We start from the raw sequence: 12,582 nt of genomic DNA, 5'->3' as shown, positions 1-12,582 counted from the left end.
TCAGAGAAGCAGCTCCTTGTTCATATGTGGTACTGACTTAGCTTCTGTGAATTTCAAACAGCAGGAAAAGGGCACAGTTGAATGGTGGACCCGTTCACAGCCTTTGCTCAGAGTTAGGGTGGTCAGTTGTCCTCCACACAAATACTGGGAATCTGTCAGTGACTAGGGACAATGGTAAGTAGGGTCACACAATGCCCCCCTAAAAGCTCTATCTTAGCCCCACTCTTGGTCCCATGATATTTATTTTCCACAAAGTATCAGTAATTTTACCCTTTGGCTGCCAGTAACATGTATTCAAAATCAGTGATTTTACCCCATTAACTGCCTCCAATTCTTTCTGATCCATATTTGTAATGCATTTAGGCATAGGAAGCTTTTTATATTTAGCTAACACTGGGGGACATTTAATTGTTTAATATTTTTGTAAATATTTTACTGGACAACTTGATAAAATACTGGGCTGTCCAGTTGAATACTGGACATTTGACAACCTAACTCAGATGTTTAGTAAGGTTTAATTATGCATCTGCTTCACTGTGCTTTCTTTGTATACTTACACTCATTATTGCTGAGGAGCGTTTAGTATGTTCCCAAGTACACCCCCAGCCAAAAAGACCACGAGAGGAACTACCTCAATTTCAAGTTAAAATAAATATTTAAATGTGTTTAATGTGTTTGCCAAGTGTACTGTATAATCGTACCTGTGTCGTCAAGTACATACAAAAGACACAGATAATATGGGTGTTCTTTATGAACAAAGTAAATGTTTTTTCTGGCCCATACACAAGTAGATCAGTTTATTAAAAACATAACCTAATTACCTCTGCATATCTAGTTTTAAATCCAACTTGGTGTAAAACAATAACTACTGAACAACATCAGAGTGTATTCTTTTGTTTAGTGGTGTAATTATATATTGTTTAACTTGAAACCCCAAATATTTCATCATTATACAGACAGAACATACAATTTCATTAAAAAAAAATGTTTACTTTGCTTGGTATCCTTGCTTAAAGGGACGCTAAACCCAAAATTTTTTCTTTCATGATTCAGATAGAGCATGCAATTTTAAGCAACTTTCTAATTTACTCCTATTATCAATTTTTCTTCTTTCTCTTGCTATCTTTATTTAAAAAGCAGGAATGTGATGCATAGGAGCCGGCCCATTTTTGGTTGAGAACCTGGGTTATGCTTGCTTATTGGTGGGTAAATGTAAGCCTACAATAAGCAAGCGCTATCCATGGTGCTGAACCTAAAATGGGCTGGCTGCTAAGATTTACATTCTTGCTTTTAAAATAAAGATAGCAAGAGAACAAAGAAAAAATTGATAATAGGAGTAAATTAGAAAGTTGCTTAAAATGTCATACTCAATCTGAATCATAATTGAAAAAAAATTGGGTTCAGTGTCCCTTTAATGAGCATACCTAGGTACCTAGATTGCTCTTGTCTGGAACACTATATGGCAGTAGTTTTTCAAGAATGCATTAAACAATCATACCACTGATAAAAATGAATCTTGCAAAACTGCTGAATGCTACCCAACTCTTTAGGGTGAAGAAATTCTGTATTTGCTGTTTGAGAGGAACACAAAATACATAGTGCAACATTATTTTTGCTGGGGTTTGCATCATTTTGACTTGTTTTAACTAAACACTAAAACCCACCATTTAAGATGCAGAAGGCAATATAAATATATTGGTAAGGTGAATTTATTGAGTTCATCTTTACATACTTGTCAACAACACATTGTAAAGATGCAATCAGAAAACAAACAATTTAATGTTAATATTATTTTCTTCATATATTGTATTATTTTCATTCTATGCATGGGCTTTTCAGGGTCCTCCTTGAATACGACCATCATACTGTATATTTGAGTCCGTGTTCACTGGTTCTGTAACAAAAAACCCCCACAACAAACAACAAAAAACACAAGTTAAAAACAAAATCTAAAATAATATCTACACAAATGTCAAAAGAGTAGGAAAAAAATAAAGAAAAATAAAGAAAAATAAAATCAAGTGATATCCTCTTGGGTCGTTTTTTTTCAGCCTAAGGTCATAGTTTATTCTTGTGTAAAAGGACACATAAATGCCATAAGGAACTGCTGCAATGTGTTAAATAATTGTATTTATACTCTGTTGTTTGCATATGACTATGGCGTTGATAAAATTCTATCATTAGGCATGATGAAGATTGGTTTAATGTTGATGTGCAGCTATTTTGATAGTTTATCAACCTAAGTAGGAGCAGCAATGCACTAATGTGAGTCACCTGCTTATTGGTGGCTGTACATTTGTCTATTGGCTATTTGCTCACCCAATCTGTTCAGTTAGTTCCCAGTAGTGCATTTCTGCTCCTACTTAGGTATGCATTTCAACCACAAATTCCAAGAGAACAAAGACAATTAGATAACAGAAATAAATTGGGAATAAGTTTAAAACTGCAAGCTGTATCTGAATCATGAAAGATACATTTTTGTCTGCACTGTCCCTTTAATATGTGATAGATCTGTTTGGCTGATCCTAATCCAAATTACCGATATTAACAACATATTTATCACTTATAAACTCCACAAACTCAGGACAAAACTTTGCCAATTATTAATAAGCACTCAAAAAAGTTTTCAAATGAAACATTGGTTTTACAAATGGGCAAAACACACTGGCATTATCCCCCACCAGTAATTACCTTAAGGCCACTTTTTGTGGGTGGCCCAGCAGTGAAACAGTTAATTATAAAACCACACCCTGCAGTTAGCAAACACTACACTATGCAGACCACAAGGTATGATTCCCTTTATAACTGTTTCACTGCTGCTGGGTCGCTCACAAAATGTGGTCTTAAAGGGAACACTGCCCCCCACCGTACTGAATGACATTAGGAAGAAACATCACCACATAGATACAAAAACTACCTACTCAACCAATTAAAGCTAAAAAAAATAACAATAAGCACTTTTATACTAATAAAAAACTAGTGGAATCAATAACTCAACAAATGCACATGCCCACTATACTGATAATACTCCTGTTCAAATCTCTTAAAAGGAAATACACACTTATCGTAATTGTTTTGACGCACGAAAGATTACTTGCACACATGTTTCTGATTAGCAACAATAGGCACTATTAAAAAAGGATTAATCGGCAAACACACCTTTCTCTTGTAAGGTGTATCCAGTCCACGGATCATCCATTACTTGTGGGATATTCTCCTTCCCAACAGGAAGTTGCAAGACTTCCTGTTGGGAAGGAGAATATCCCACAAGTAATGGATGATCCGTGGACTGGATACACCACAAGAGAAATAAATTTATCAGGTAAGCATAAATTATGTTTTTTGTCCTTAATCCTGGTCATTTAGCAGAGATGTGAAATTCATACGTGAACGAATATTAACAAAACAGAGAAAGAATGAATGCTTGCGTTCGTTTGTGCCATTCAGTTCCCAAAAAATGGTGCGGGTTGGGGAAGACCGAACTAAATTGTTTGGCTATTTGGCTCTTTTGTTTGTAATGATGCAAAGGGGGTGTATCCATTCATGTGCCAATCATACCCTGTCCAAACCTGCCATATTATTAGAAATGATCGATTTTAGGGACAGCCAGTCAGGCACTAAATCAAGCCTTAACCTAGCATAGGGAGGTGTGTTAAAAGATAGTTTCTTTTAATTGTTTGAATTCTATATTGTAAGATTTTTTGTGAAAATTAGTTTTATATATTTGCTGTTCTTATTGGAAATTACAGCAACAAATCCAAATACCCACATGAACGAAATTCAGCTAAACCGAACGTTTTGAAAAATCTGATCAGGAATTGTTATCTGCCAAAAACAAGCTCATTATTCTGATTAACCCTCATGTGTTTTATCCCTGCAAAGGAGTGAAACCAATATGTAAACTCAGTTAAGAATAGTAATTCCCTATTGCTCAAGAGCTGAACAAGGCTGGTGATTGATAGCTATGCACATATGCCTCTTTTCACTGGCTCACTTACTGTATTCATCTATAGATTATTAGTTCATTGCTGCTTTGAAGCTAGTTTTACCTATGTATTTAACCAATTTGCAGTAGTTAACACACACACACACACACACACACATATATATATATATATATATATATATATATATATATATATATGTGTGTGTGTAATGAGAAAATATTAAACCAGAGCATTTCATTATTGCATTTTGTGGGTCTTTAATATTGATTGTTCATCTATTTAGTGTTTTCATCCTCTTTGTATTTAATTTGTTATTAGGTCCCCTTGAGCAATGTTAAATGACCTGGTATTTTTTTATTTATTTTTTATAAAATAATAATTTTATATATCCCGATTAACAATTATAATCTATAATAATAAACAATTGTACTATAACAGGTGTTAAAAGTATATATAATACCAAAGGCCATCAGCATGAATTAATTATAGAGGTATAATGACCCAGATCACTAATTAACTCAATTTAAAATAAAACATTTATTTCCCTTAAAGGGGCATCATATTTATATGCTAAATCATTTCAAAGTGATGCATCATAACTGTTAAAAGCTGACATGAAAATATCACGTGTACATATCTTTGTGACAAGGGAAGATATTTTTCTTCAGCTCACCACCAGAGTAAGTATTTTTTAAACAGTTATTCTTCAGCTGCTGTCCAGCTTCAAGTTGAAAAAAATCCCCCCCAAACAATATCCAATCAGCATTGCTTTGCTGTGATCTTATGAGATTTCACTGAAATGTTGTGAGATTTCATAGTAAGCTTCCTTAAACTGAATAAGAAAATAACATGACCGATGCACACACCCTTGCAAGTCCTGGGACTAGCAGTGTGATTGGCTGCTTAAAGCCTATTTACAGTGGGGTGTGAAGTAAAATATCTTCCTCTTTTACAAAGAGATGATCAGGTGACATTTTCTAGTAAGCTTTTTATAGCAATGCTTCATCACTTTCAAGTGCTTCAACATTTAGGTAATATGTAATTTTAATATTTAATAACCTTAGTAAATACATACATAAATAAATAAAGTGCATTAAACTAAACCATGTTTTATTAGCAAAAACTGTAATATTCCTTAAACTGTCATACTTTAATGTCTTGCTAAAGAGACACATGTTTAGAGTGATATTCTAAAGAGTAGCAAAATAAATCTATAGAGACCAAGCATGGTATGTTTTAAATTCAGAAAACAGCACCATTTACCCTATCCTGTTGTAGTATCTGGGAATACTGACAGAGATAATAATATATCTAAAAAGTGCTAATCCTGGTGTTTGAAAAGATACAAAGAGGATTTTTTAACTGACTTTATAGCTTTCTATAAAACAGTATTGTATGGCTCTGCAACTCAGCATATTTTACTACTAGATTGTCCCATTAAATTTGGATTATAAATTATAATTATTATAAATTAGTTATACTAGAGACAGTTGGTACTTGGTCAATACTATTTTCTGTTAAACTTACACTCAAGCTTTGGTTCTGTCTCTGGAGCTGAATGTTTATCTGAATGTGAAGGTGAATGCTGACCTTTCTCCTAGGCTGATGGTCCGTTTCTGTAATTGATTGGTGAGCTGTCTCTTGAACTGACTGTTGATCAGGTGGTGAAGCTGATTGTTGCGCTTGCTCTGTAGCTGGCTGTGGATCAAGCTTTTTCTCGGGAGCTGGCTTTTGATCTGTTTGCAAATCTAAATGCTGATCTTGCTTTGGAGCTTTCTGGGGATTTGGCTCTGAAGTTGGCTGCTCAACTGGTTCTGGGACTGATTTGGGATTGGACTCTGGAGTGTGCTGGTGATCTGGCTTTGGAGATGTCTGGTTTTCTGGCTTTGCAGATGACTGGTGATGTGGTCCTTGGGCTGGCTTTTGATTTGACCCTACAGATGACTGGTGATTTGGCTCTAAAGCTATCTGGTGAACTGGTTTTGAATTTGATTTTTCTATTGCTGGTGATTTATTAGGTTCTTTGGAAGGTTGTTCATTACATTCTGCAGTCTGCTCCTTAGTCTGTGTAGCTGGCTGTTCCTTAGTCTCTATAGCTGGCTGTTTATTGGGTCCTACAGCTGGCTGTTCCTTAGTCTCTGTAGCTAGCTTTTCATTGGCTCCTGTAGCTCGCTGCTCATTAGGTTCTGTAGGGTGTCCATTAGGTTCTGTAGAAGGGTGTTCATTAGGTTTTGTAGTTGGCTGTTCATTGGGTCCTGTAGCTGGCTGCTCATTAGGTTCTGTAGCAGGGTGTTCATTAGGTTTTGTAGCAGGGTGTTCATTAGGTTCTGTAGTTGGCTGTTCATTAGGCTTTGTAGGAGGGAGTTCATTAGATTTTGTAACTAGCTGTTCATTAGATTTTGTAACTAGCTGTTCATTAGGTTTTGTATTTGGCTGCTCATTAGGTTTTGTAGCTGGCTGCTCATTAGGTTTTGTAGCTGGCTGTTCATTAGGTTCTGTAGGAGGGTGTTCATTAGGCTTTGTAGTAGACTGTTCATTAGGTTCTGTAGGAGGGTATTTATTAGGTTTTGTAGCTGGCTGTTCATTAGGTTCTGTAGGAGGGTGTTCATTAGGTTTTGTAGCTGGCTGCTCATTAGGTTTTGTAGCTGACTGTTCATTAGGTTCTGTAGCAGGCTGTTCATTAGGTTTTGTAGCTGGCTGTTCATTAGGTTCTGTAAGAGGGTGTTCATTAGGCTTTGTAGCATGGTGTTCATTACGTTCTGTAGCAGGCTGTTCATTAGGCTTTGTAGCAGGCTGTTCATTAGGTTCTGTATGAGGGTGTTCATTAGGCTTTGTAGCATGGTGTTCATTAGGATCAGTAGCAGGCTGTTCATTAGACTTTGTAGCTGGCTGTTCATTAGGTTCTGTTGGAGGGTGTTCATTAGGCTTTGTAGCATGGTGTTCATTAGGTTTTGTAGCTGGCTGTTCATTAGGTTTTGGAGCTAGCTGTTGATTAGGTTCTGCATCTGTCTGTTCATTAGGTTTTGGAGCAAGCTGTTCATTTGGTTCTGTAGCAGGATGTTCATTAGGTTTTGGAGTTAGCTGTTCATTGGGTTCTGTAGCAGGCTGTGCATTAGGTTTTGTAGCAGACTGTTCAGTAGGTTTTGGAAGTAGCTGTTTATTAGGTTCTGTAGCATTGTGTTCATTAGGTTCTGTAGCAGGGTGTTCATTAGTTTCTGGAGCAGGGTGTTCATTAGGTTTTGTAACTGGCTGCTCATTAGGTTCTGAAGCAGGATGTTCATTAGGTTTTTCATTAGGTTGTGTAGCAGGTTGTTCGCTAAGTTTTGTAGCTGAATGTTCATTATGTTCTATAGCAGGTTGTTCATTAAGTTTTGTAGCTGGCTGTTCTTTTGGCTCTGTAGCAGGTTTTTCATTATGTTTTGTAGCAAGCTGTTCATTAGGTCCTGAAACTTGGTGGTCATTAGGTTTTGTAAATGGCTGATCATTAGGCTTGGTAGCTGGCTGTTCATTCGGTTTTGTAGCTGGCTGGTCGTTAGGTTCTGTAGCAGGCTGGCCATTAGGCTCTGTTACTGGCTGTTCATCAGGTTCTGTTACTGGCTGCTCATTAGGCTCAGTAACAGGATGATTATTAGGTTCTGTAGGTGTCGTCTGCACATCAGTTTCTGTAGCAAGCTGTTCAGTAACCTCTGAAGCAGGCTTTTCATCAGGTTGTGTAGCTGGCTGATTATTACAGTCTATAGCTTGCTGTTCATTAGATTCTTTGACTGGCTGTTCCTTAGATTCTTCGACTGACTGTCCCTTAGATCCTGTAGATGGCTGTTCATTAGGTTCTGTAGATGGATGTTCATTAGGTTCTGTAGCAGGCTGTTCATTAGGTTCTGCAGTTGGCTTTCCATTCGGCTCTGCAGTTGCTTTTGCAGCTGGCTGTTCATTAGATTCTGTAGCAGACTCATCCTTATGTTCTGTAGCTAGATGCTCATTAGGTTTTGTAGCTGACTGTTCATTATGTTCTATAGCTGGCTCTTCATTAGGTTCTGTAGCAGGCTGTTCATTAGGTCCAGTATTTTGCTGTCCATTAGGTTCAGTAGCAGGCTGTTCATTCGGTTCTGTGGCTGGCTTTTCATTAGCTGGCTGCTCATTAGGTTCTGTAGCTGGCTGTTCATTAGGTTCTGTAGCTGGCTGTTCATTGGGTCCTGACTCTGGCTGACCATTAGGATCTGTAGCTGGCTGTACATTAGGATCTGTAGCTGGCTGTTCATTAGGTTCTGTAGCTGGTTTTTCATTAGGTTCTGTAGCTGGCTGTTCATTGGGTCCTGACTCTGACTGACCATTAGGATCTGTAGCTGGCTGTACATTAGGATCTGTAGCTGGCTGTTCATTAGGTTCTGTAGCTGGTTTTTCATTAGGGTCTGTAGCTGGCTGATCATTGGGTCCTGACTCTGGCTGACCATTAGGATCTGTAGCTGGCTGTACATTAGGATCTGTAGCTGGCTGTTCATTAGGTTCTACAGCAGGCTGTCCATTGGGTTCTATATCTGGCTGTTCATTAGGTTCTTTAGCATGCTGTTCATTAGGTTCTGCAGCTGGCTGTTCATTAAGTTCTGCATCTGGCTGTTCATTAGGTTTTGTAGCTGGATGTTCTTTAGGTTCTGTAGCAGTCTGTTCATTAGGTTCTGTGGTTGGCTGCCCATTAGATTCTACAGCTGGCTGTTCATTAGGTTCTACATCTGACTGTTCATTAGGTTCTGTAGCTGGCGGTTCATCAGGTTCTGTAGCTGGCTGTCCGTTAGGTTTTGTAGCAAGCTGTTCATTAGGTTCTGTAGTTGGCTTTTCATTAGGTTCTACATCTGGCTGTTCATTAGGTTCTGTAGCTGGCTGTTCATTAGGTTCTGTAGCTGGCTTTTCATCAGGTTCTGCAGCTGGCTGTTCATTAGGTCCTGTAACTGGCTGTTCATTAGGTTCTGCAGCTGATTGTTCATTAGTTTCTTCAGCTGACTGTTCATTAGGTTCTGTAGCAGGTTCATCATGTTTTGTAGCTAGCTGTCCATTGGGTCCTGTAACTGACTGATCAATAGGCTCTATAGCAGGCTGTTCTTTAGTTTCTGTTACTGGCTGTTCAATAGGCTCTGTATCTGGTTGTTCATTCAGTTCTGTTGTAGGGTGTCCATTTGGTTCTGTAGCAGGCTGCTCTTTAGGTTCTGTATCTGGCTGATCATGTTGTCCTGTAACAGGATGTTCATTTTGCTCTTTTGCTGGCTGTTCATTAGGCTTTGTGACTGAGTCTTCATTAGGTTCTTTAGATGGCTGTTCTATAGGTTCTGTGGCAGCCTGTTCCTTAAGTTTAGAAGCTGTCTGTTTACCAGGGTTTGTACATATATTTTCCTGTTTCTCTGTAGCTTGCTGTTGATTCGGTTCTTTATTCACCTCTTGTTTTGTCTCAAAAGTTGTATGCTGATCTTGTTGCTTTTCATGTCCCAGGGCATCCAATTTATCTTCTTTTGAGGCTTCCTGCTGGTTTGGCTTTGGAGCTTCTTGTTTGGTAGACTGTGTAACCTGCTGAAGAACTGCTTGAAGGGCTGGCTTGGAAATTGGTTCTTTATTTATCTTGACTTCTTTTTGTTTACCAGTCTGATTAACTGGAATTGAAGGCAGCTCTTGAGATGTCTGTAGAACTGGAGGTGGAGTTGATTTCTTTTGACTTGACTCCATAGCCGGTTCTGAAGATGACTGTTTAGCTTGAAGAGGATGAAGGGTTAGCTAGGGTGATGTTTTGAGGCAAAGGGATAATTTGCAAGTTATCTATATGCAGTCACTTCTGTTAGCAGTAACTTCCCCAGACTTCAGGATTCTGTCTTAACAGAATCTACGTTGAAAGAAGAATTTAGGAACTGAGAGTTCCAAATGCGGTTTTCTATATGCACAATCCTCTTTTATACACAAGGGACAAGAGAGACGTGATACAAAGACAAATTATGCCATTGTTGGATTTTTTTAATGATAAATTATGTTTCTGTCAAAAGAATGTAGATGGTTTAGGTATATGTTAAGTAAATTTCAAGTTATATCCACCCCCAATAATGGGTACTCCCTGCTGATCTCAGTATTTTAATGCTGAAAATTATGTGATTCAACATCAAAATGGTTGATACATTGTTCTATATTATAAGCTCAAGACAAAGGATTATATGATATTCAGATAGATTAGCTAATCAATAAGAAGGTGGGGTCTTTATTGTTGTAATATATTGTGAGATAGTTCATCAAAAGGTCAAATACTTTTTGCTATTAACTTATGAAAATGTACTGTCTATCTATCTATCTATCTATCATCTATCTATCTATCTATCTATCTATCTATCTATCTATCTATCTATCAATCTATCTATCATCTATCTACATAAATCTATCTATCTCTATATCTATCTATCTATCTATCTATCTATCTATCTATCTATCTATCTACATAAATCTATCTAGCATCTATCTATCTAGCATCTATCTGTCTATCGATCTATCTATTTACTATTATTATTATTATTATTATTTTTATAATTTATTTGTAGAGTGTCAAATGATTCCACAGCACTATAAACAGATATAAGGGTAGAGAGCCCTGTCAAGAGTTGCCAGCTGTTGAACATCACCTTATATGAAGGTGATCTACAGGACAGTTGGGCTTGTAGGCTTACATGCTAAGGGGGGTCAGTGGAATGAACTGCGGTAAGAAAAGGTTATCATTCTTTGTATGCATCTCTATCTATCTATCTGTCTATCTATCAATCCATCTATCTATCTATCTATCTATCTATCTATCTATCTATCTATCCGTCCGTCTATCTTTTTGTTTGTCTGTCTGATTTCAGGTAGATTGCAATCCAACCTTAAAGGGAAAGAAAGGTCAAGATTGAACATGGGTGCATTTCAATATGAAATAGAAGCATTTTTGTAATATACTTCCATTAAGAAAAATGCTTCTTCTAAAATGTATAGCTGTTTTTATGAAGCATAAGCACGTATCCTGCGAGGGACTGTGCACCAGTATTCAAACACCATGCCTGCCAGAGAGTCAGTGCTAGCTTGTATGACACAAATGAAGTTTTCACAGTAGCAATACATTTTAAGCTATCTGACATTTAATACTAGTGCACAGGCCCTCACAGCATATGTGTGTATGCTGCAGAAAAATAACTGTCACTAGAAGTATTTTTGTTAATGGAAGTATATTGCACAAATGCTATTCTAAATTAAAATGTATTTATGCACAGTTCAATGTTGACCTTTCTATCTCTATACATTAGATAACACATTAGATGCTACTGAAACAGCAGAAATGTTTTGCTTCTTAAAGTGATATGAAACCCCCCAAAAATGTCTTTTGTGATTAAGACAGAACATACAATAGTAACAAAATTACATTGTTCTCATGAAATTCTGTGTTGAAAAGATACAAAGTTAGTCATCTGGATCATTATATGGCAGGAAAGGTGTTGCCATCTAGAATTCTAGAGCTCTTGCAAATGGATTACATTCTAGCAAAACTGCTGCCATATAGTGTTCCAGAAATGGGCCAGCTCCTAAGCATACATCACTGCTTTTCAACAAAAGGTACCAAGAGAATAGAGAAAATTTAATAATAGAAGTAAATTAGAAAGTTATTTAAAATCACATTCTATCTAAATCATGAAAGAAACATTTTTGGGTTTCATATCCCTTTAATGGCTGTAGCCTGTTTTTGGTACACAAAGATTAGCTGTAACCATCTTTAACGCTGGAGATGACAATCTATGTTTTCCACTGTTTCAGATATGCTCCTTTCATTGGCTCAGTTTTTATGCCAGTATTTAATAAGCATACAGTGTTTTTCCAGTGGGGATTTCATTTCTGGGAAAAGAGAAAAAATGATAATGAATGACACTTACATGAACTCTTTAGATCTCCCAATATATCTTTATAACCTGTGCCAAAACTACAATAGAACATCAGTAGAAGCTAATAATTACACTGAGTCATTGTGTTCAGAGGGCTAAATCTGTCATTAAATAATTATGAACTCTGACTTTCATTGGCCCTATTGTATATGAAGGAAATAAATTAACTAATCCAGAAAATCAGGATCTGTGGACCTGTCTTGCAAATCTGAAAATAATCTGAAATAATTTCCGGCCCACACTTGATGCTGTCAATGGCCTCTAGTTATCAAGGACTGTCTGACCTGATCCGACAGTGCGGATCAGGTCCGCCAGACCTCGCTGAATGCGGAGAGCAATACGCTCTCCGTATTCAGCATTGCACCAGCAGCTCACAAGAACTGCTGGTGCAACGCCGCCCCCTGCAGACTCGCGGCCAATGGGCCGCCAGCAGGGGGTGTCAATCAACCCGATCATACTCGATCGGGTTGATTTCCGGCGATGTCTGTCCGCCTGCTCAGAGCAGGCGGACAGGTTATGGAGCAGCGGTCTTTGTGACCGCTGCTTCATAACTGCTGTTTCTGACGAGCCTGCAGGCTCACCAGAAACACGGGGCATCAAGCTCCATTCGGAGCTTGATAAATATGCTCCAATGACTTTACAGTACTTCAAAACAGTGTAGCCTATGTTCTATAATTTTTTGCTACCCAGTTAGATTTTGCTACCAG

The 12,582-nt window shown here is 37.6% G+C and overlaps 1 protein-coding gene across 1 annotated transcript; it reads right to left on the bottom strand.

Moving 5' to 3' along the window:
• Positions 1-1,691: 1,691 nt before the first annotated feature.
• On the bottom strand, positions 1,692-9,656 carry LOC128640374 (cell surface glycoprotein 1-like). Its single transcript, XM_053692869.1, has 2 exons — positions 5,475-9,656; positions 1,692-1,894 (listed from the first exon to the last, which is right to left on the bottom strand). Exons 1-2 carry the CDS (start codon positions 9,654-9,656, stop codon positions 1,886-1,888), a joined length of 4,191 nt encoding a protein of 1,396 aa, XP_053548844.1. The 3' UTR covers positions 1,692-1,885.
• Between the last annotated feature and the right edge of the window lie 2,926 nt (positions 9,657-12,582).

The sequence above is a fragment of the Bombina bombina genome, chromosome 9, assembly GCF_027579735.1.
Source record: "Bombina bombina isolate aBomBom1 chromosome 9, aBomBom1.pri, whole genome shotgun sequence".
Lineage (NCBI taxonomy): Eukaryota > Metazoa > Chordata > Amphibia > Anura > Bombinatoridae > Bombina > Bombina bombina.
Note: the sequence above shows the minus strand (reverse complement) of the source record. Positions and strands in the feature narration are given on the sequence as shown.

Coding starts and splice junctions, on each gene's coding strand:
- LOC128640374 (XM_053692869.1), bottom strand. CDS start 9,656: ATGGAGTCAAGTCAAAAGAAATCAACTCCACCTCCAGTTCTACAGACA.